Raw genomic sequence first — 24429 nt, 5'->3', positions numbered from 1 at the left:
AGTTTTCACTGCCTTTATGTAAAACACAGTAGGCAAATCCTCATTTATGAGCCATGTAGATAACATTCTTCAGATCAGTTCTCACTGTGTGTCTATGTGGGGAGATGGCTCCTTGGGTTAATTTTTGTGCTGTCTCTGCCTGTGTGTCTAATATTATCCTCTCAACCACTCTGGTTTTAATCACACAGTGGTTAAGTGCATGGCTTTTTTTCCCCCCCCCTGTGGCTTCAGAGGAGCACTTGGTGGGGTGTTCAGGAGCACGGTGGTGCAGGGACAAAGGAGTTGTTGTGGTTTCCCAACCAGTTGAAAGATTCTCCATCTGTGTTGAAAGATTAACAGTCTGTATCCATGTGTTTCTTATGTCACTGTGCTGAGGTCCAGGGGTTTGCAATAGCACTGTTTGACAGACCTTTGTTTTTTAAGGATTGCAGGGAGAGAGCTGATTGAACTTGCTGCAGTAGGAGAGGGGAAAGTAAAGAGAAACAAACCTTGTTCTTTGCATCTTGATGGGTTTCTGCCATGTTAGGGGAGTAAGGTGGTGTAGAAACAGAATCACAGCATGGTGAGGGTTGGAAGGGATCTCTGGAGATCATCTCCTCCCACCCCCTCTGCTAAAGCAGGGGCACCCACAGCAGCTTGCCCAGAATCACACCCAGGTGGATTTTTGGTCCCTCTGGAATAGGAGACTTTGCCACCTTTCTGAGCAGCCTGCTCCAGAGCTCTGCCTGTTGAGTGCTAGGCTGTAGCCAAAGTTAGGAGGGGAATGCAGGACTGTATGGTTGATAAAAATAGGTAGAAGTGCTTGGTGACAGAAAGTTGCCAAGGAGAGAAGCAGAGCTCTTGGGCTCACTTGGCTGCCCAGGGAGCTTCAGTCAAAGTCATGCATTTGTGATTGTTCACAAAGGGCCACAAAGATGATCAGGGGGCTGGGGAAGCTCCCCTCTCAGAACAGACTGAGGGAGTTGGGGGTGTTCAGCCTGGAGAAGGGAAGGCTCCAGGGAGACTTTATTGCAGCTTTGAAGTACCTACAGGAAAGATGGGGAGGGACTTTTTATCAGCGAGTGCAGTGGGAGTACAAGGGCTGATGGTTTTAAAGTAAAAGAGGGAGATTTAGATTAGATAGAAGGAAGAAATCCTTTACTGTGAGGGTGGTGAGGCACTGGCCCAGGTTGTCCCTGCATGTTGTGCATACCCTATCCTTGGAAGCAGGTTGAACAGGGCTCTGAGCACTCTTGTCTAGTGCAAGACGTCCCTGCCCACGGCAGGGATGTTGGAACTAGATGGTCCTTTCCAACCCAAACTCTTCTGCCATGCTATGATTCTGTGATACAGATTGAGCTGAAGGCACAGCAGCTGGCTTTGTGACTGCAGTGCTTCTAGTCTGGTAGTGGGGTCTGAAAATGAATTTAGTCTGAAGGCACTGCAGATTAACTTCTGGTTGCTGCTGGTGCGCCTGGTGCCTGCCTTGCCTCACTGGGGACTGGTTGATGTCAGAACAATTGCACTCGAGCTGCTGGTCTTTGCTGCATCTTCAGAGCAGTCCATCACTCCAAACATGCAGTTCATATTCTCAGGTGATGCTTTTTAAGGAGGTGCAGTTGGTGTCCTCCATAACATTCCCTGCAGACAGGGAAAATAGAGCCCTGTGTACCTAAATCTTCCTAAATAAGGCTGAGAAAGCACATTCACTGTTCAAGCTAGACAGCACACTCCCCATAAGTTGCTTTTGAAATGAATGAAATTATTTGTGCAACCTGCTGTGGGTGCCCCTGATTTAGCAGGGGGCTGGACCAGATGATCTCCAAAGGTCCCTTCCAACCCCACCATGCTGGGATCCTGTGAAATTCGGAGTCTTTAACTCAGTCTGACTTTGGTTTCTTTTGGTCTCACAGCTCTGGTAGGCTGATGCTAATGCCAGGCTGTGGGAAATCCAGGAAAATCCTGGATTCTGATATAAGCAGACAATAATAATGATGATGCTTCTGGTAGAAATTGTGAGGTCCCCAAAAGGCCCATGAGAAATAAGCCTGAGCTTTTGGGGGAGTAGAATGGAAACACGTGGTGGTAGCAGCAGCAAACAAGAGGTTTGGGGGGGGGAGGGGACAGCAAAACTGTTTTACCTTTCCATTTTAGTTATTTTTCAATGAAGTAGTTGACATAAAACCCCAATGTCTGTCTGAGGTAGGCAGCAGGAATCTAATCAAGCCATTCCCTGAAGGTGAATGCTGCTAATGTGAGGATTTGCACAAGCTTGCCAGGGCTGTCTCAGGTTTTCCCCTTGTCGCTGCGATCCGTCAAAGCTTTACCACATGTGGGTGTTGGAGACCGCCTGGCCTTTGTGGGGGAGGAGCCTCACATCTGCCAAGATGAGGAAAACATCACCAGCACAGTGAAATCATATCCTGGAACTGCCTGTTAACCACAGCCGCCTGCAGCCCAGCCATATGGTGAGCCAGCCCGGGGCAGTCCGCTGGGAATCGGTCAGGGATCGATGCTAGTGTCTGTCAGGGTTAGGAAGGGCTGGGCCAGCCAACAGAGAGTGCCTGAGGCTCCCCATGAACCCCTTTGCCTTCCCAGTGTTCAGAGAAAGAGAATAAGGGAGAGAGGCTGATGGGGTGGGAAAGGAACTAAACCAGCTGGGATGGAAATGAGAACAATCCAAGGAAAGGGAGACAAAGAGATACAAACCAATATCCAAGCCCTGATGGCAGTGATGGCACCATTGTCACCAGTGATGCTGGGGACAGGCACTGAGGATATCCCAGACTGGACTCAACAGCAGATGGGAACCAGATTCAGGAACTGGATTCAGGAGCAGACAGATAGGGACTAAAGGCAGAAGGGACAGAGTCCTCCTCAGGCAACAGCCACTGGAGACTTGACCCTGGTGATCCCCCAGCTTTCTGCTGAAGATGACACCCATGGGCTGCAATCCCTTGTTGGTCAGTTGAGGGTCACCTGTCCTGTCCACTCCCCCCTGCAAGTGCCAACTCCCTCTTCCTGCACCCCAAGGTGACACACAAGATGTGGCAGTGCCCTCGGTGTGCTCAGGAGCAAGTCTCAGCCAGAGCCTTTCTGCAGCCCAGCTCTTGGCAGGAGCTCTCCCCATCAGATTCAACCCTGCCCTGAGCTGCAGAAAGTGCCTCAGTGAGCAGAGCCTGAGCTGGGAAGTCAAATCCCTGAGCAGAATTGGTTCTGCTCTAGCTCAGAGTAGCACGATATTGTTGCTGCATTGCTACCACTGGATTGCAACATCAAGAAAAGGAAGTTTGAGGGCAGAATAAAGGCAGCGAGCACCAAGAGATGCAGGGGAAAAGTAAGACATTGTGGAAGGATTAAATAAAATGAAAATTAAAATAGCATGTGGCATCACTTAGAAAAAGCTGCTGTGCTTTTTCTGGCTGAGCAAGGCACAGTTGGTGATGGTTCCTTTGTTTGCTGACAGCCGTGGCTGGCGACTCCGTGTCTGTTACCGAGTTGTGACAGCCCAGACTGCTGGACAGCCAGGGACTCTGCCTAATTAGTAGGAAGACCTGAACAGATGAGCACTAATTCTTAGAACTGAATGATTGTCATTATCTTCCTCTTTGGCTGGATGGAGTCCAAGATTAGCAAGCAAGTACCTCAATGTATAGTTTCTTAATGGGCCCAAGCAGAGTTTGTTGCCAGATGCCACCACAAAACGTGGCTTTGCCTTCTGACCCTCCATCAGCAGTCACATCAGCTTGCTGATGCTTGAGAGTGCTGTTTCTTTAACTCCTAGGCTAGAACTTGTTTGGATCCATAAGCTGATCTGACTTGACACATGGCTTCAAGATGGTTAGTGCAGACACAGTGGCAGTGAGGAGGGTGAGACCTTGCAGGGCCTTGGGCTCTTATACGGGCAATAAGACAATGTGGAAATCACACAATCATCACATCTTCTGTTCAAAAGGCTGTGCTGGAAAACTTCTGACTTCACCTGCTTCCACTGATGGGATAGAGAGCAGCCCTCTGGAGAAAGATTTGGGGGTGCTGGTGGGTGAAGAGCAGGACATGAGCTGGCACTGAGCGCTCACAGCCCAGAGCCAACCTGTCCTGGGCTGATCCCCAGCAGTGTGGGCAGCAGGGGCAGGGAGGGCAGTCTGCTCCTCTGCTCTGCTGCGACCTCACCTGCAGTGCTGGGGTCAGCTCTGGAGTCCTCAGCACAGCAAGGACAGGGACCTGTTGGAGTGGCACCAGGGGAGGCCACAGCAATGCTGTGAGGACTGGAAGCTCTCTGCTGTGAGGCCAGGCTGAGAGAGTTGGGGTTGTTCATCCTTGAGAAGAGAAGGCTCAGGGTGACCTTCTGGTGGCCTTTCAGTACTCAAAGGGGCTGGAGAGATGGTAAATGCCCCATCCCTGAGGTTGTTCAGGACTGTGAGCATCCTGCTCTAGTTGCAGATGTCCCTGCTGACCCCAGGGGCATTGGACTAGATGACCTTTGCAGGTTCCTTGTAACCCAATCTATTATTTGATTTGACGAACTTCTTATCCCCTTCTGAAACAGCCTTGTTGTCTGTGGTGTTGTTTTTGTTGTTGTTGGCTGTGGTTGGATAAGTGGCTTGCTGCTCATGTTGTGTCCAAGCCTCACTGAAATCCAGGAGTCTGGGGCTTTCTTAGAAGGGCTTAATGTAATTGTGGTTCCAGATGCACCTAGTGCTGATTTTTTCAGCAGCACCCCACTGTGCCCTGTCGTTGTGGTCACGTCTGTGGGTGCTTCTGGAGCCACATCTTCCTGGCAAGCATCCTGAGGTCCAGAGGACTGCACTGGCGTGTGGCTGCCATCCTGCAGGGCTTCTGTTTGGCTCTGGGTTCCTGTGGTACAAGGAAAAGCAGAGAATCACAGCATCACCAAGGTTGGAAGAGACCTCAAAGATCATCAAGTCCAACCTGTCACCACAGACCTCATGACTAAACCATGGCACCAAGTGCCACATCCAATCCCCTCTTGCACACCTCCAGGGATGGTGACTCCACCACCTCCCTGGGCAGCACATTCCAATGGCTAACAACTCTCTCAGTGAAGAACTTTCTCCTCAGGCAGTGCCTTTGCTGGGATGCTGGCTTTGGGAGTGGGACTAGTCATGGATCTGTGTTTCCAATATGATTGCAGTGCCTAATGTGAGCTGTAAGGGACTGCCAACTTTTTCCGCTGACTTTACCCAGCGCAGCCTGCATTGTTGGAAAGCACCTCCTGAGAATTCTAATCATTCTCTTGGCTATTTTGGAAGAAAGCCTTCCTTCAGACCCACAGCTCTGCTGTTTGTAATGTCAGCCTTTGAATGCAATGATTTATACACCCTTGGAATGATGTTTGAAATGTCCCTCCAGAAGCTTTTTCAGCGATTTCTTTCACAGAAACCACTTCTTTAAATGAACCCAGGGAGAAGACTCTGCTGCAGGCTGTTTAATGCTGAGATTGAAATAAACAACTTTATGGTCATACATCTCATTATGAAAGAATGAGTATAAAAACCTGGCTGCTTCTGTCTGTCTCAGGACTGTCTCCTGAGGGGAAGCGTAGCCCCAGCATTCAGCTTTGCTTTGCAGAAACTGCAAACTGAGAAGTTACATATTTGGAAGGCTTGCAGCAGAGTTGTGATTTCTCTGAGAGATGCTGAAAGCAATTCTGGGAGAGTAAAATCCCAAACCTCAAGTGAAAAATTAAGGAGGGAAAGAAATACCCAACCTAGGACAAAGCAGCAAGTCCTGTCCTCCCTCCGTTCCTCTTCCCCTTCTCCCAACTCCTGTGCAGTTTGGTTGAAGAGAGCAGAAAATACTTACTCAGAGCTCAAGCAGACAAAATCCTGGTGTGGTTTGCTCTGCTCAGGCTCCTGCCACTGCTTTCCCTGTTAGATGATAAATGTGTTTGAGCACATCTCCCTTGCTAGTGTGAAATTGGAATTTAACAGCTTAGCAGTAACTTAACCTTGTACCATATAATTTTTTTCTTAGGAGCTTCTGTACTTGTTCTTTGTCAGATTGAGTTCTGATCACTCCTTTGTTTTGAACATGATCAGTAGAGGGGGGAAGCATGAAAGGAAAGCCAAGGTATGTGTTTGTGCTGTGTTTGTAATGCAGAAGGGCTTCTTAAAATGCTTTGCAATCCAGAAAAACCTGTCCCTGCCTGGAGAAGTGCTTAGATTGGCCTTGAGAGAAAAGCTTGAACACCAGCTGTAGAGGGGTTTTTGCATCTTGTTTGAGAGGAGATGAATGGAAAGCCACCTCTTGTGCCTTCAGTTTGGAAATACTCAGAATATTGGTTTCTGATGACAGCTGCTTTTCTCACCCCGAGCAGAAGCAGGACGATGCAGCCCCTGATGTGGGCAGTGTTTTAACAGAGGTCAGTCTGGGAGCTGTCTTGTGGCACAGCAGAAGTCTCTGGGTGTGCTTTCACAGGGTCCTTTCTGTCTGTCCTTCAGACAGGCTGGGGAAATAGGGGTCTCTCCTAAACAGTCCTTTGCAGATAGGTTGAGAAGCATTTTGGTTGTCTGTATAGAAAATTGCTTCCATTTCCTTACGGCTTGCCTTTAGCTGGTCCTTAAATTACTAGAGGCTTGGTTTGCTGCTTACAAATAATACAGCAAATGTATTTGTTCCCACTGTGAGGAGTCTAGACATTGGTGAGATGAGAAGTATAGAATTCAAGCACTGTATAGCTGGCCATGGGGGTCATCTCTCACCCAGGTACTTCCAGGGTATTCCAGGGTGGGAATAAGATCCAAAACCTTAAGTTTGAGTAACTGAGATTCAGATCTAGGTTGGGTTTTAAGGAGCTAGTCATGAAATCATTTGGGTTGGAAAAGATCTTTAATATCATCAAGTCCAACTATTAGCAGTAAACCATGTCCCTCAGCACCACATCTACAGGGCTTTGAAACCCCTCCAGGGATGGGGACTCCACCATTGTCCTTAGCAGCCTCTTCCCCTAAAGGCTTGTCAAGCCCTGAAGAAATTATTCTTAACATTGAACCTAAACCTCCAGTGGTGCATCTTGAGGCCATTTCCTCTTGTCCAGCATGATGTTGTTTGGGAGAAGAGCCTGGCTCTCACCTGCCTGACTCTCCCTGGCTCCAGCCTCCATTCAGGGACTTGTGGAGACTGAGAAGGTGTTCCCTGAGCCTCCTAATAATGAGAGGCTGCTAAAATGTGCAGCATACAGTTAAGTTTTTCTGTCATGGGCTTCATAACATCACCTCCATGGGCAACAGCATCTGATAGTACCGGATGAAGTGTCTCTTTGCTGTAATTTCTGTTTCTGTATCTGAGACTGCATCACAGTCTCTTTTCATACATACAGTGGGTGGTGATGCAGTACAGTGAATGGTGTGAACTGGGACATTTCAGCCAAAAGAGTCAGTGAGAGCCTGGATGAGGCACTTGGTGCCATGGTGTAGTTGATTAGATGGCGTTGGGTGATAGGTTGGACTCGATGAGCTCAAAGGTCTTTTCCAGCCTGGTTAGTTCTGTTCTGTTCTCCAAAGAGGCAACCTGAAATTGGAGGGGGGGGGGGGGGAATAGAACTGGAGTGGTTTGCACTGATTTAGTTCTTCCCATGAAGGAATCTTTGTTGTGTTTTCTGTCCTTGGCTGTGGCCGTTCCAACGGCACCGCGATCAGCCGTAACGTAAACCTGCTGCCTTCGTTCGGGGCAAGTAGAGCATGATAATTGTCATGGCACTGAGAAGCTCCACTTGCTTTTTTACTTAAGTAACTCTGAAAATAAGCCTAGGCTTTTTGTTTGTTTGTTTGTTGGAGCTGATCATAAAATTAGCTCTGTTTAAGTGTTCCTGTAAGGGGCATTTGTGTAGGGACAGCTGATAGTCGCATCAACAAGGTTACAAACAAGAGAACACATTCAGTGATATCAGCAGTGGTGTATCTGGCCTTCTATCTGTATCAAAACCAGCCTGGAAGCACAAACTGTGTTGCTTTCTGGCTGGCTGTTGCAGCTGAATTTTTTTTCCCTCATTTAAAGAGGCATGTTGGACAACTGTATCTAATCAGCAGTTCATTGGGATGATGCATATCTCACCAAGACTTCACATTGTTTTGTTTGGAGATTATCAAAGCTTAGACTTTAGGTTTAGAATTTTCCCTAACTCTTCATTTTGGAGGAGAGGAAGGGGGAAAAAAAAAAGGTTTGAAATCAGAAGTCCTAAGAGTGGTAACATGCTTTATGAAAATGATCTTGATGTTTCCTTGGGTGTGGAGGAGGAAAAGGCCCTGCTATTTTGCTTCCAGCAAGGATTAGTTATTTAGAGTCATTCTGAGCTGTGCTTTGCTTTCTGCCTTGAAGCCCACTGCTGTGAGTTCAGCTGTGCTTTTTGATTTGATGTGAGAGCTAAGGGATGTGTCCTCTTTGTGGAGCTACTTAAGGTGGAAGGGATCTGATGGTGCTGAAGCTCAACCTTCTGCCGTAGGTGTAGGAGCTCTGCAGTCCTTTCATTTGCCAGCTTTCTACTTGGGCATCACTTGCCCCATGTTGCTTTGCTCTTCACTTTTTTTGTGGTAGAGAAAGGTTTTATTGGCTTGGTGAGAGGAAACTTGAACAAAAGCTTTTTGCTGGAGGTAAGAGATGAACAGGGCACTTGCTCAGAAGCTATAGTTAGAGGTTCCAGTCTTCTCTCAGGGTATGTGGTTCATCCCTTAGTATACACAAATAATGTGGGGATGGTTTGATAGGGGATCTAAATGTATCTCAATGAAAAATACCCAAGGTGAAGTGTCTTCACCTAGTTTATATGATAAAAAAAAAGAACCCAGACTAAGTCAACTCTTTAGCCTACTGCATTTGAGCACTTCACTGACCTGAGTTCTCTTCCTTTTGCAGCTGCAGCCGCCTGCGAAACATTCAGAGCATCCTGACACAGAGCAGCAAATCTCAGCCTGATGGAATCCTTTGCATTCTAGGTTAGTTTTACTTCCCCTCCCTGCCCCACCTGCCTTTTGCTCTTACTGTACTGGTAAAGATACCATGGGTTTCAGAAAGATGAAGATCATCTCAGTGAGGGCCTGTGTCCTCTCAGATGGCAACCCCTCACTCCAAGGACACTTGAGGTGCTAGAGCGTGTCTAAAGGAAGACAGTGAAGCTGGTGAAGGGTCTAGAGCACAAGTCTTCTGAGGAGCAGCTGAGGGGACTGGAGAAAAGGAGGCTGAAGGGAGACCTGACTTTCTTCAGCTCTCTGAAAGGAGGTTGGAGCCAGGTGGGGTTGGTCTCTTCTCCCAGGTAACAAATGACAGGATGAGAAGAAATGGCCTCATATTGCACCAGGGAAACTTTAGGCTGAACAATTGGAAAAATGTCTTTACTGATGAGTGGTTAAGCCCTGGAACAAACTGCCCAGGGAAGTGGTGCCTGGAACTGCTCATAAAAGGTGTGGACATGGTGCTGAGGGACAGGGGATAGTGGTGGACTTGACAGTGTTAGTTTAATGTTTAATGTGATCCTGGAGGTCTTTTCCAGTCCTCAGGATTCCCTGACTCTGTGGTTCTCTTTTGGTCAGTGTTAACTGCATCACCTGACATTTCTGCCCCACATTCTTTAGGGTAAGAGCTGAAGGAGTCTTTAAGTAGGAACTTTACAGCTAGGAGATCTGGAAGGTCACTGTGTCAACCTCCCAATGAAAGTTAAGTGAGAACATTATGGGCCTCTTGGGAAAGTATTACAGGCACAAGGAATTGCTGTGTGTAATCCTCAGTGTAATGTGGAGCATTTAAGTCCATAGCTCTCAATAAAGAAGGATTTCTGGGAATACAGGGAGTGTGAGGTGTCATTAGAGCTGTGCTATGCACTGAGCTCTCAGTGCCTACAGTGGGGCTGTTGTTGTTTAATCCGGCCTGCAGAATTGCTTGCATAACTTCTGATTAAGCAGCCATGTCTCCCTGCTATAAATGCATTAAATCTGCCTTCAGAGTACCACCTTCAGGGCACCACAAAATTGGTAGCCTCACATTTGAAGGCCTGTTGGCTTGTGTGGAAAGCAGGTACTTGTAACTGTGGTTTTATGCAGTCATTACAGGTTATATATATACACTTAGCTGTCTTTAATGGCCTACAGTCAGTGCATTTCCATCACCCCAACTTTAATTTTACACACTGAGCTGTGAGACAAAACCAGCACAAACTTGTGCTGCTGTTAAAGCTGCTAAGAGAGCAGTCCATACAATTACTTAAATTATACTCTGTTTTTTTTGCCAGTGGTGTTTCTTGCCTGTTGGGTTTCAGCTCACGGTTAGGTTGCTGCGAGTTCTGTTTAGCTTCAGTAGGGTCTGCCTATGAATCTGGCTGTGGCTGTTCTGATTATAGATCAACTGTTTCACAGTTCAGCATTGCCAAGCTAAAGTTTTGCAGACCTTAATGTTTACTTTTTGTCCTCCCTGAAGAGGGCAGGAGTACCTCTGGTTGATGGTAGGCTGAACATGAGCCTGCAGTGTGCCCAGGCAGCCAAGAGGGCCAATGGCATCCTGGCCTGCATCAGGAACAATGTGGCCAGCAGGAGCAGGGAGGTCATTCTGCCCCTGTGCTCAGCACTGGTTAGGCCACACCTTGAGTCCTGTGTCCAGTTCTGGGCTCCTCAGTTTAGGAAGGAGGTTGACTTGCTGGAAGGTGTCCAGAGAAGGGCAACAAAGTTGGGGAGGGGTTTGGAACACAAGCCCTACGAGGAGAGGCTGAGGGAGCTGGGGTTGCTTAGCCTGGAGAAGAGGAGACTCAGGGGAGACCTTATTGCTCTCCACAACTCCCTGAAGGGAGGTTGTAGCCAGGCAGAGGTTGGTCTCTTCTCCCAGGCACCCAGCACCAGAACAAGAGGACACAGTCTCAGGCTGCACCAGGGGAGGTTTAGGCTGGATGTTAGGAAGAAGTTCTACACAGAGAGAGCGATTGCCCATTGGAATGTGCTGCCCAGGGAGGTGGTGGAGTCACCATCATTGGAGGTGTTCAGGAGGAGACTTGATGGGGTGCTTGGTGCCATGGGTTAGTTGTTTAGGTGGGTTGGATTGGTTGACAGGTTGGACACGATGATCTCAAAGGTCTCTTCCAACCTGGTCTGGTCTATTCTATTGTATTCTACCTCATGGGCTGGGCCTGTAAATCTGTGTGTTTATTCTACCTTGATTCTGTTCATGTATTACTTTCTCAGATCTTTTTACCCATCCCCCCTCCATTAAATCCCTCCTACACAGAGCTTTTGCTCTCAGGATGTGGGAAAAACCTCACCAGCACTTAGTACATGGCACTGATTGTTCATCCCCTTCTCTTTCCAAGCATTTGAAATGGTTGTTGTGTCACTTCTCATGGCAGTTCCACAGCTGCATGTTGGGTTTGGGTAAGTGTCTGAAGATGGTCAGTCCATTCTCTCCAGCCTCACCTTCCTGCTGGCCCTGGAGCTCACTCACATGGCTGTTCAGTGTGTTCTGGCACAAATGTGCTTTCCCTTGGTACTCAGGGCATGTCAGCAGTGCATGGCTGAGACAAAAGGCAGGACTCTACCTGTAGGCTATGTTTCTGTCAGCTTAGCAAGTGTGAAATAGCAGATAGGAGACGTGGCTGACCCGGATGCTTCTTGCTGTGCACAAGGGGAGTCTCAGCCTGCCCCTGGACTGCTCCTCTTCCCTTTGCTCTCTTTCCTTGCCACGGGCCGTTGCTGTCAGTGCTGGTGGCTGTTTGATTTCTTGCCCCGGCTTCATCTTACTGAGCAGGCAGATTTTTTGCCCCCGTATTTGGCCACACTTGTTTTCTGCCCATTTAGCAAACTGAGTCAGCTCCCTGAGAGGTCAGCAGAGACTGACTGCAGGAGGAGAGGGAATGGCTCTTCGGGCAGTTGAGTCACTGTCCTTGGGGTGAGCTGGGAACAGGCTGGGAGTTAGATACTGAACTCCCAGCTCAGCGGGAGACAGGCGTGGGGGTTTCCTAATGAATGGCTCTCTCCATTGTTCTGTTGAGGGCTCCTGATAGCTTTCTGGAGGTATCTTATCTTCCTCATTGTTTCATTTCCTGTTTATTTGCCACTAACTGTATCTGTTCATTTAACTCCATGTGTTTCTGTAGAATAGCAGCAAAGCTTCTTGTTTGTACTGGATACTGCAAACAGAAAGAAAGCCTCCAAACCAATCATGCTACAGAGTTAAATCTTTTATGACAAGCTAATGGTATGGTAAGAATTTGGGGGATGATATGCAGAGTCTGGCTTGTATCAGCCCTGGTGTGGCCAGCAGGACTAGGGCAGTGATTGTCTTCCAGCACTTTGCACTGGTGAGGCCTCACCTGGAATACTGGGGTCAGTTTTGGGGCCCTCACTCCAAGAAGGACATTGAGGTGCTGGTATGTGTCCAAAGGAGGATAGTGAGGCTAGTCAAGGGTGTAGGGCACAAGTCATAGAATCAATAAGGTTGGAAAAGACCTCAAAGATCATCAAATCCAACCTGTCACCCAACACCTCATGGCTACTAAACCATGGCACCAAGTGCCACATCCAAACCCTTTTTGAACACCTCCAGGGATGGTGACTCCAGCACCAACCTGGGCAGCACATTCCAATGGCTAACAACTCTCTCTGTGAAAAACTTTCTCCTCACCTCGAGCCTAAAGTCTTGTGAGGAGTGGCTGAGGGAACTGGAATTGTTTAGCCTGGAGAGAAGGAACATGAGAGGAGACCTTCTGGCTCTCTACAGCTCTGTCAAAGTAGGTAGGAGCCAGGTGGGATCAGCCTCTTCTTCAAAGCAACAAATGATAGGACAAGAGGAAATAGCCTTGAGCTGCAGCAGAGCAGGTTTAGGTTGGATATGAGGAACAATTTCTTCTCCAAAAGGCTTGTCAAGCCCAGGACCAGGTCGTGTTTGCTTGTGAAATGCAAGCAAAGCTTCTTGCAGAACAACTGATCCAGCAGCCTGCTGCCCCTGAAAGGGGCTTCCCAGCCCCTGCTTTGTGCCACATTGTTGCTCAGGTGGTTGCCTTCAAAAGCTGCCTGTTAGGCAAGTAATCAGCAAACCAGATTGTCTTCAGGACGTTGTGTGTGCCAGCTTGCTAAGGCTCTAACTGATCTCAAGGAGACTGATTACATTGAAATGCAGTCCCCAGAACAATGGGACAGTTGCTTCCCGGAAGAAGGGAGTCTCCACACTTGACTGCAACTAAAATCCCACCTGGAGACAGGGGCTTTGGCACCAGTGGAGTCCCATTGAATTCTGGCTTACATTAGTACTCCTGCTTTCATGGGGCTGGAAGCATAATTAACATGGAAAGCCAGGATGTGTTCCCCCACTTATGCCTCTTGGTGCTCTCTCCCTCCTCTCTGAGTTCCCAGATCCAGGGCAGTTTGATTGTGCAGAAAATGACTGGCATGGCAAAGATGGAAGATTGCAGCAGAGAGGAAAAGGAGTGAGTGTTCAGCTGAGTCTTACTGATGCCATGACCTGTGTTACAGACTGGCTGCTGAGGCTTCTGAGAATCCCCTTGACAAGGGGTGCCTCTAACACTCAGAACTGGGACTTGTTTCCAAAAGAGCTCCAAGGCTGTGGATGTGAAGTGGAGATCAGTGCTAGTGGCTAGATAGCAGAGGAATTGAGGATTCAAAGGTCATGGCAGGGCTGAGAATGTTGGGGCAGGTGTGATGTAGCTTCTTCCTTCTCCCACACAGAATCACAGAACGTTGGGGGTTGGAAGGGACCTCTGGAGATCATCCAGTCCAATCCCCTTGCTAAAGCAGTGGCACCCACAGCAGGTTGCCCAGGATCAAATCCAGGTGGGTTTGAAATCTCTGCAGAGAAGGACACTCCACATCCTCTCTGGGGAGCCTGCTCCAGGGCTGCAGCACCCTCACTGCAAGATTTTCCTCATGTTTAGGTGGAACTTCCTGTGTTCCAGTTTGTGCCTGTTGCTTCTTATCCTGTTGCTGGGCACCACTGAAGAGTCTGGCCTCATCCTCTTGACCCCTGCCCTTTAGATACTGAGATGATGTCTTCTCAGGCTGTTCTATTCCAGGCTAAACAGCCCCAGGGCTCTCAGCCTTTCCTTGTAACAGAGATATTGCTGTCCCTTTGGCAGCTTGGTAGCCGCTGCTGGACTCTCTCTTGAACTGGTTAGCTCTTAAAAGCTGAAGCATGACTTAAAGGAAGGGATACAAGGAGGAGAGCCTAAGGTTTGTTCTAACTTCTGGTACATTCAGGTGACTCTTGAGTGGTTTGCTTTGCAGTGCAAGTCCTGAAACCCAGACGTGCAGGCTGTGTGACTACATTCTGAGTGCACTAATCCCTCCTCTGGACAGTGGTCACAAATCTGCATTTATTGTCAAACCAGCCAGCTGTATCCTAATAGAACTTGGTAGGAGAGGCTGATGTTGGTGTGTAAGGGGAATTTTGTAGCAGTCAAAACCAGTGACCTCTGTCAGGCGTGGCTGTCAGGGATGCTGCTTCATGTGTAGGTTTATATGTGGAGAAAAGTTGCTTTATCACAGTACAATGAGGAGTACTGACTGTGACTGTCTTGAAGAGAAGCTAAACCATTTCCTAAACCTCTGTCCTGTTCCCTTTCTTCCTGTGTTTCTCTTCTGTCTGTCTGTGCTCCTGATCTTGGCTTGGTTGAATCTCCTTTTCCCAAGGACCAGATGAAGCTTCCCTCGGGAGCTGTTTTGTGCACCGTGTGTTCTGTCAGAACATCTTTCTGCCGTTGCTAGGAGTCTGCACTGGCTTTCTGGTGACTCAGGGATTGCACTATAATACTGATAAGATAATGTTTAATCATCTATTCCAAAGCAGGAGAGATTTAGGTCATGGGATTAGTTTGTTAGGAAGCTTCAATCAAGAACATATTAATTAGAATGCGTAGGTCATGCAGACAGATGTTGAAGTTTGCATTTTATGAGGTGAAAGGCAACTTCTGTTGATGCAGAACACTGCAGTTTGCTGCAGACTTGCTTAACTATTTTTCTTTTAAGCAATATCTGTGGATTTAGGTCAAGAGTGGAATGTGAGCATGTGGCAATGAACTTGAAACTCTCCTTTTCCCCCTCCTCTGTTTCCCCAGAAGATTCAACAATAGAATAGAATAGAATAAACCAGGTTGGAAGAGACCTTCAAGATCATCGTGTCCAACCCATCATCCAGTATCACCTAATCAACTAAACCATGGCACCAAGCACCCTATCAAGTCTCCTCCTGAACACCTCTGGTGATGGTGACTCCACCACCTCCTCAGGCAGCCCGTTCCAATGGGCAATCACTCTCTCTGTGTAGAACTTCCTCCTAACCGCCAGCCTAAACCTCCCCTGGCACAGCTTGAGACTGTGTCCTCTCGTTCTGGTGCTGGTTGCCTGGGAGAAGAGAGACTAACCTCTGCCTGTCTACAACCTCCCTTAAGGTAGTTGTAGAGAGCAATGAGGTCACCCCTGAGTCTCCTTCTCTCCAGGCTAAGCAGCCCCAGCTCCCTCAGTCTCTCCTCATAGGGCTTGTGTTCCAAACCCCTCCCCAACTTCGTTGCCCTTCTCTGGACACGCTCCAGCAAGCATGGGTGCCCGCTGATTATGTGAGGAGATTGAGTTAATACTTCTAAAGTGTTATGAGGGAAGAAAGACAACTCCTGGGGGTGTGGAGGCAGGACATACAGCACTTGTCCTGTGGCTTTGCTGTTGCAGGAATCGACAGTCGGTACAATGAAGGGTGCAGGGAGCTGGCCAACTATCTGCTCTTCGGCTTGTACAACCAGAGCAACCACGACTTGGAAAGAACTGGCTTCCCTGAAGAAGTTCTTGATGGTGAGCAGCATTTCTGTCCATTCAGCCTTTCTGGGGAGGGGGTGGGCAGAAAAAAGGGGCACACCTCAAAGAAAACAGGTCAGGAAATCTCTGGTGGTGTGTGCACCCCTGAAAAATTGTTCTTCAAAGCCCTGCTGAAGAGCTCCCTTAGGTTGTGTTGTGGTTTGGGGGGGTGTGTTTAAATACCTCCCTCCATGAGCTCCCCCAAATATTCTAAAGCTGACTGAATACTGCCCACTGGGAGAGATCCTCAAGCAGTCATAGTGCATGCACATATGTTAGCACAAACCTCCTGAGGTCCAAAGTACTCAAAGTCTTTTTCACTTTAACTTGCTTTTGTAATATTTGAAAGGTGGCCACTCACTGTGGTCATGGATTGGCATTTCCTTATGGCTTAGGGCTGGCATGGCCACTGGATGAGTGCCAGAGGCTCCCCATGAACCTTTCTGCCTTCTCAAAGGGAAAAGAAGAGAGGCTGATGGGGTGGGAAAGAAACTAAACCAGCTGGGATAGAAATGAGAACAATCCAAGGAAACAGAGACAAAGATACAAACCAATATCCAACCCAAAACCTGATGGCAATGATGTCACCATTGTCACCACTGATGCTGGGGGCAGGCACTGGGGAAGTCCCATTCTGGACTCAGCAGCAGATGGGAACCAGATTCAGGAGCTGGATGCTGGAGCTGGATTCAGGCACACACAGATTGGGATTGAAGGCAGAAGGGACAGAGTCCTCCTGGGTCACTGGCCATTGAGGAAGAGGTCCCTCCTTTCTGCTGAAGATGACATCCATGGGCTGCAATCCCTTGCTGGTCAGTTGAGGGTCACCTGTCCTGTTCACTTCTCCCTTTGGCTTCCTGCACTCAACGGTGGCACACAAGATGTGGCAGTACCCTTGGTGTGCCCAGGAGCAAGTCTCAGCCAGAGCATTTCTGCAGCCCAGCCCTTGGCAGGAGCTCTCCCCATCAGCTTCCCCTTGCTAGGAGCAGCTGCTGGCTGTACAGCCCTGCCCTGAGCTGCAGAAAGTGCCTCAGTGAGCAGAGCCTGAGCTGAGCAGTCAAATCCCCGAGCAGAAAATGTTCTAACATAGTTCAGACCTGGACAGCCTGGAGCTTTGGACATCCACCCCAGAGGCTGCAATCCTGGTTTGAAGTTGGAACAAACTTTCTGATGTAATAGCAGGCAAGAGCAACCACAGCGTGCAGACAGAGTTGTAAGTGCTCTAAGGACTCATCACTGACCCTCTGGGCTTTTAGAAGGCTGATGCAAGTTCTGTGCAAGACTTCAGGAAAAAACCCACAGTTGTTGGGAACAGTAAGAAGAACTCTTGTCCTTGGAACTGTGAATGGCTTCCAACTGCTGTTCTCGGGGGGGGGGTTTGGGGGTGGGGTGGGGGGAATGATTGTGTGTGCAAATAGTTAAACAGTTTGCTTTCAATGAGGCACATCATAGGAGAAGCATTTTTCCGTTCAGCGGAGGGGATTTGTGCCCAGGAAATTCTTCTGTGCAGGGAGCCTTGGTGCTGGAATAATATTTGTTCTGCTTGCTGCAGATATAATCATCTTGATAAAGCCTGACAGTGTCCATCTGTACTGCAACCCTGTGAATTACAAGCACCTTCTGCCCTACGTGGCGTTCTGGAGGAACTTGCATTTCCACTGCCTGACTGAAAATGAGGTGAGTGGAAAGGGCCTGCAGATGGGAATTGCTAATGCACTTGCTAATGGACTCACAGTTCAGACTCAAAGTGGAAACCTGGTTGGTGGTGTTTTTTTTTTAACATCCCTTCTGAAAGTATTTTATTTCTCATGCTCCTCAGAGGAGTGATCTGCCTGCCTGCATTGATCATAGTGCCAATGTGTGCAAGGAGAATATGGTTTTAATGTGTTTGTAGGAGCATGGAGACAGATTGCTCCTCTCTCCCACTAATTACTCTTGTTTTTACATGAGTCAATGATCTTTTGATGAGGAAAATCATGTGGGCTGTGAGAAATACAGAATCTGAACCAAGCACCATGTGGAGATCACAGAATGTTAGGGACTGAAGGGACTTTGAAAGACCATCTCCCAAGCCCTTGCCAGAGCTGCATCTTATGGGGTTTTATTGAATCATAGAATCAAAAAGGTTGGAAAAGACCTCAAGGATCATCAAGTCCAACCTGTCACCCAACACCTCATGACAACTAAACCATGGCTTCAAGTGCCACATCCAATCCCCTTTTGAACACCTCCGGGGATAGTGACTCCACCACCTCCCTGGGCAGCGCATTGTATGACTGACTGTGGCAAGTAGTAGCCTTAATCACACAGTGTGGGCTTGAAGTAGTGGCATAACTGGAAGGGGAAACCATTGGCCTTACTTTGGAAATGGATGGCAGAGTTTGGGTTCTGCTGCTGCAAATGCCAAGTTCAGTGCTGCTTCATGGGAGCCAGCTGAGCGATGCACTTCCACTCACATTTCTCATGTATAAGGACTGCCAGTTCCCTACATTGCTTCTGAATGGGAACCAAGAAAACGTTTCTGTGTCAGGCATTCAGTGCATCCTGTTTACAGGAGGAGTGCCTGCAGTGGCTTTTCAGTGTTTCTTTTTCAGCCCCAGCAATAGCTTTTGCTTGCTTTCATAAAATGAAAACAAAACAGAATCAAGAGTCCTAGAAATACAGCAAGCAATGTTGTACCTGGCTTTGTGCAGCTCTGGATCAGTCTGGCAGCACCTGGAGTCTTTCTTGCCTTTCATCCTTCCTACTTACCTAGCCCACAGGAATTGAAGCAAGCATTCTAGTTATTAGGAGAAAGAACATGGTGGCTGTTGTTCTCTTCTAGTAACAAGTGCTAGGACAAGTGGAAATGGCCTCCAGTTGCCCCAAGGGAGGTTTAGGCTGGATGTTAGAAGAAACTTCTTGACTGAAAAGGTTCTCAAACACTGAAACAGGCTCCCCAGGGAGGTGGTTGAATGCCCATCCCTGGAGGTGTTGAAAAGGGGCAGAGATGTGGTGCTGAGGGGCATGGTTTAGCACCAGCCTTGGTAGAGGTAGAGCATGGTTGGACTCCATGATCTTAAAGGGCTTTCCTAACCAAATGGTCAGATTGGGTAAAATGCTGATGTTTGGTGCACACTGTATAACCTTGATGGGTTCCAGGGCTGTAGAGTTTAGGGAGCAGGCTGTATTTTTACCTCCAGCAGCAGATGATGAACAAACTTTTAGCACCCTGCCAAAACCCAAGTTCTTGTTCTAATGGCATTTTCAGTCTTGAGAAACTGGCAGTTGTTTGAGGCTTGGCTTTGAACTGCACCTTTGATCTGGCTTCCTGGAATTGAAGAAAGAGCACAACCTGGGCTGCATCTTAAATTCAGGCTTGTCTTAAGAGAACTTGTTCTTAAAATACATGTGTTGGGTGTACCCCTGAAGCTCCCAAGAGCTGTGTACAAAAGGTTCATTGTCATGTCATTTACCTTGGTGTTAAGTTCAGAGTATTGCACATAGAAACAGAAAGGAGATAACCCCCCCCTGCCTTCTTGCCTTGCTCCAGAAAGCAGGTGACTCCTGGAGCACCCAGCAGGGCTAAGTCTGCTGGTTTCAGACTTGCTGCTGAACTCCGCATCTTCAGAGACAAAAACAGAGAGAATTTTGAGGGCTCTTTTGGTTTTTGGTCTGAAAATGATTTTTGTGTGATTTGTCTCTAGTTTTTGTGTTTCTCTGAGCCCAGAAGTATGATATTTATAGAATCATAGGATTGTTTTGTTTGGAAGAGACCTTTAAGGTCATCAAGTCCAACCGTTAACCCAACGCTGCTAGGGCGCCACTAAACCGTGTCCCTCAGCACCACATCTGCCAGTCTGCACATCTGCTTCCCAAGATGGTGACTCCCCCTCTACTCTGCCCTGGTGAGACCTCTCCTGAAATACTGTGTCCAGTTTTGGGCTCCCCAGTTCAGGAGAGACAGGGGTCTGCTGGAGAGAGTCCAATGAGAGCCATGAGGATGGTTAAGAGACTTGGACATCTCTGCTATGAATAAAGAGTGAGAGCCCTGTGGCTGTTGTCTGGAGAGGAGAAGGCTGAGAGGGCATCTGATCAATGTCTGTGAATATCTGAGGGGTGGGTGTCAGGATGAAGGTGCCAGGCTCTTTTTGGTGGTGCCCAGTGACAGGACAAGGAACAACAGGTACAAATTGTAACACAGGAGCTGCCACTTCAACATGAGGAGACACTTTATGTGAGAGTGAGAGAGCCCTGGAGAAGGCTGCCCAGAGAGGTTGTGGAGTCTCCTTCTCTAGAGACTTTGAAAACCCACCTAGATGTGTTCCTGTGTGACCTGCCCTGGGTGACCCTGCTTTGGCACAGGGCTTGAACTTGAAGGTCTCTGGAGGTCCCTTCTAACCCCTCTGTGATTCTGTGCTGGCTGAGCTTTTGAAATACAGAGACTGAAGAGGTTCTTCAGCTTCTGGAAGCTGCAGGTGATATTTTAGTGGACAAGATGGCATTTGCTATGGAATTGAAGCAGTGAAATACCTATTCTCTATACTGCAAGGCTGACTACAATCAAATTACATATGCCTAATCACCTTTTATTGCCAATGGCTTCTTGCAGTACGAAGATGAGGAAGCAGCAGAGGAGTTCAAGATTTCCAGCTTCGTAGACATGGTGCGAGACTGCAGCCGCATTGGCATCCCCTACAGCTGCCAAGGTAGGCTGGCTTGTTTCATGCTTATCATCTAAGGGCTTTGGAGTGTGCAAGTCATGCAGTTCAAGGAAGCACATTTCCTTGCCTTTGGTAAGAAAGAAAGATTAATGTCTCAATGGTTTCCTTTAGCCTCTTTTTTTCCCTTAAGAGTGGAGTTTCTTTCTGACAAATGCACGCCCTTAGAGCTCCCCAGAGGAGTGAGTGCTCACAGCATGAGGCACAGAATTTGCATTCAGAGAAGTGTGCTCTGCTGCTACAGAACTCCTCTGTTCAGATGGGAGCTCCAGATAAATCCTCCTTTATGTAAGGAAAGAATAAACATTTCGTTATGCAAGGTTCCTTTTTTAGCCCTGAAGAAACTGGGCTGCCTGATTTCCTGTTGTGATCTGGAGCCAGCCCTGCAGCCTGCCCACTGTAAGCTTGCATTGTTTGCTGAAGTGCACCTCCCAGGATCCCCAGCAGTCAGTAGTGCAGGAGCAGTGCAGTGCATGCACTGCACTCTGCAGCTTCAGCCTGTGGAGCTTTTGATCCACAGAGCAGTAGATGAGAGGCAAGGAACCAATAAAATTGCTTTCTATTTTTTTTTTGGCAGCATCTGAAGTTCAACCCCAGCTGATTTAGACTTGCTTTATTTGGTTCCTAATCCTTCATTGCTTCTCTTAAAAGAAATGATGGTATGCTGGGGCTGCCTGGAAAGTCATTAGTGAGTCAGGGCATGGGGGCAGGATGGTGGTGCTTTGTTAGGAAATACCTAAAGGAGGTGTATAGCTTGAGGATAATAATCACACTTCAGATGGCTTACAGCTTCAGGGATGAGCACCAGGCTGAATCATTTTCCTCTCCCCTGCTTAAACTTCTGATTAACATGGGGATGATGTCAACAGTGTTTCACTGATGGCCAAATATTTGAAGAAATTGGAGTAGGCAAAGCTCCCTGTTTGTTATCTTGAATTTTAATGAGCACAGTTGTGCTAATGGTCTTGGAATGCAATTTGCAGGGAGCCTTAATATGCTCTGCTAGACTGAGAGCTGGAGAACTGGACAGCATGTGGGGGCTGGAGGAAGGAGTTTCTAAAAGAGACTCTCTTCATGAAAAAGCATTTTCCAGTTGCAGATTTTGAGTTGTACAGAGACAGGGTAACTGGCAACCTTTACTGGAACCTCCAGCATCTCACAGACTTAAACCACTGGCCTTTGGGAGAGAATCTGTGAAACCTTTCTTTTGCAGGTCACCTCCAGATATTTGATATGTTCATTGTGGAGAAGTGGCCAATAGTGCAGGCTTTTGCCCTGGAGGGAATTGGGGGTGATGGCTTCTTTACAATGAAGTATGAAGTAAGTAATGTTTCTCATTTTCTTCCATTTTCATTCTGAAGCAGAAATTGAGTCATAGTTGGAAAGTACCTTGTTAAGTTCCTCTAGTCATGACTTGCTGCTCAGCTGATCTTGATCTTCTGAGTTGGATGAACTTTTTCAGGATCTTGGGGAGTTTTGGATGTGTCTTGCTGAGAGACTGTAAACTGAGCTGCACAGCACTCTGTCCTGGCTAAACCCTGATTGTTTGCTTATCCCCCCTCAGCCTCCCTCTTTTGATTTAGAGCTGTTTTCCTTATCTTCTAGACACAACTCTAGCAATAAGAGTAGACACTTCAGCCCTGCTAGATGGAGCTAGATCTTCAAGGGCAGTGCAAGAGAAGCTGGGTGGTGACAAATGCCCTGAGAAGAACTGAGGAAATCAGAAGGGCCTGTACCTCTTGGGTCACTGGGTTTCACACAAGAGATGCCATCTCCTTTTCTCACCAGCATTATTCTTGGGTCATCATAGGCTGCTGAATAGGGCAAGAGTCAAGCTTTTGGATGATGCTCCTGCTTTTAATAATGATTTGCTGTCCCACTCTGAGCAGCTTGTGTCATTTGATTTGCCTATTTATTAATCACACTCTAACAGGGTCTTCAGAGTACAGCCCTCTATTTATGTTCTTGTCTGAAACATCTTTGATTTCATTTTCTTTGGCCTCTGCCACAGAAATGCAGCTGTCCTGTTTTTCTTGTCACTCCTCCATTTTTACAGCCAGAATGGCCTTTGTCTGATTTCTGACAACCAGAGAAATCCCAAGGAAGTCATAGTACCATTGTTACAGTCTCATCACATCTAGTACTGTACATGCTGGCTCAACAATCCACTGTGTGAGCTCAAGTGTGCCTTTCTCTCTCACAGCACTGTACTCTTTGCACTGATATCTTCCTTTATGCTTTTTCTTCCCTTCCATCACTTGTACTGCAATCATTTGGGTGTGTGAACCTGTCATAACCATTAAATACCAAGAGCAAACAGAGAAGCATCCTCGTGGAGGTCTAGTTAATTATCAAGAGCCCTGCTTGATCAGCTGTGAGATGAGCTAACCAAAATTTGCCTGTGAATTCAGGAGCTGTTTGGGTTTTTAATTCACAGGAAAGTAGGGTTGGAAGGGACCTCTGGAGATCATCCAGTCCAACCCCCTGCCAAAGCAGGGTCACCTGGCCATGATGATAACTTACTTTTTTTCAGTGCTTTAAGGTCAGTTGCTCTGTTACTGCAGAAATCAGAGTTGCTGAAGAATAGAATAGAATAGACCAGACCAGGTTGGAAAAGACCTTTGAGATCATCAAGTCCAACCTGTCACCCAACACCATCTGATCAACTAAACCATAGCACCAAGCACCCCATCCAGTCTCTTCCTAAACACCTCCAGTGATGGTGACTCCACCAGCTCCCTGGGCAGCACATTCCAGGGGCCAATCTCTCTTTCTGGGAAGAATTTCTTCCTACCATCCAGCCTAAACCTCCCCTGGTGCAGCTTGAGACTGTGTCCTCTTGTTCTGGTGCTGGTTGCCTGGGAGAAGAGACCAACGTCTGCCTGTCTACAACCTCCCTTCAGGTAGTTGTAGAGAGCAATAAGGTCTCCCCTGAGCCTCCTCTTCTGCAGGCTAAGCAACCCCAGCTGCCTCAGCCTCTCCTCCTAGGACTCTGCTCCAGACCCCTCCCCAACTTTGTTGCCCTTCTCTGGACACGTTCCAGCAAGTCAACCTCCTTCCTAAACTGAGGAGCCCAGAACTGGACACAGGACTCAAGGTGTGGCCTAACCAGTGCAGTGTACAGGGGCAGAATGACCTCCCTGCTCCTGCTGGCCACACTGTTCCTGATGCAGGCCAGGATGCCATTGGCCTTCTTGGCTGCCTGGGCACACTGCAGCACAGGGAATTTCTGTACCAATAGGTGACTAATGGGAATGCTGTCTAGGAAATCCAGTCAGTGTTGCATTTTTAGGTAAATGGGTGGTGAGGAACCCTGTCAATGCAGAAATTGCTCTGATAGAAATGTCCCTTAGGAAGATATTTTGGCATGGTTTTCTCATGCATCTTCCTCCTTTGAAGAAGCTGTTGTGAACTGCTAAGGCGAGCTAGCTTAGCTTAAATTTACATCATGCCTACAGCAAGAATTGGCTGCTGTGTGGGATGAGTAACCCTGGAACCTGCTTCTTGTCTGCCTGGATCTTTCCCTTTTCCTGGCACCAGCTGATAGTGTTTGCTGTTAACTGAATTTGGAAGACCTCGTGACGTGACTTGTTTGCGAGGCGCAGGCAAAGCTCCGCACCCACCTGTAAACTCTCCCTTGAGATGAGTCCTCATCTAGGAGAGTTCCATCTGCTCAGGTCTTTTGTAAAGGTACTGCTGCACTGGGAGCTGAGGAGGACAGTGTGCTACAGGCCTGTGTCAGTGTGCCTGAAGCCTGCCCCTGTGCTGATCTTCAGGGGGGGTTCACAGGAGTGTGTTCAAAATCTTTTTCAGTTAATGGACGTCAGTGTGGATTTGTGGAAGACATACAGCAAAATGGACCCTGTTTCCCTGGAGGACTTGCTCTTTGAGGTAATGCAGGTGAAATACTCCAAAGCAACTACTGGGCAGCGTAGCCACAGAGCCAAAGTGTTGTG

General features: G+C 47.8%; 1 protein-coding gene across 1 annotated transcript in view; it reads left to right on the top strand.

Moving 5' to 3' along the window:
• DNAAF9 (dynein axonemal assembly factor 9) overlaps positions 1-24429 on the top strand; it is a 74182-nt gene that overhangs the window by 2768 nt on the left and 46985 nt on the right. The window contains exons 2-7 of the mRNA XM_054172425.1: positions 8854-8933; positions 15651-15770; positions 17326-17450; positions 20365-20461; positions 21687-21793; positions 24287-24364. Coding sequence (XP_054028400.1) covers positions 8854-8933; positions 15651-15770; positions 17326-17450; positions 20365-20461; positions 21687-21793; positions 24287-24364 — 607 coding nt within the window. The remainder of the gene's footprint in view (positions 1-8853; positions 8934-15650; positions 15771-17325; positions 17451-20364; positions 20462-21686; positions 21794-24286; positions 24365-24429) is intronic.

Source organism: Dryobates pubescens, chromosome 23 (assembly GCF_014839835.1).
Source record: "Dryobates pubescens isolate bDryPub1 chromosome 23, bDryPub1.pri, whole genome shotgun sequence".
NCBI classification, from domain to species: domain Eukaryota; kingdom Metazoa; phylum Chordata; class Aves; order Piciformes; family Picidae; genus Dryobates; species Dryobates pubescens.
The sequence above is the reverse complement of the archived record's forward strand: the minus strand, read 5'-3'. Positions and strand labels throughout refer to the sequence as shown.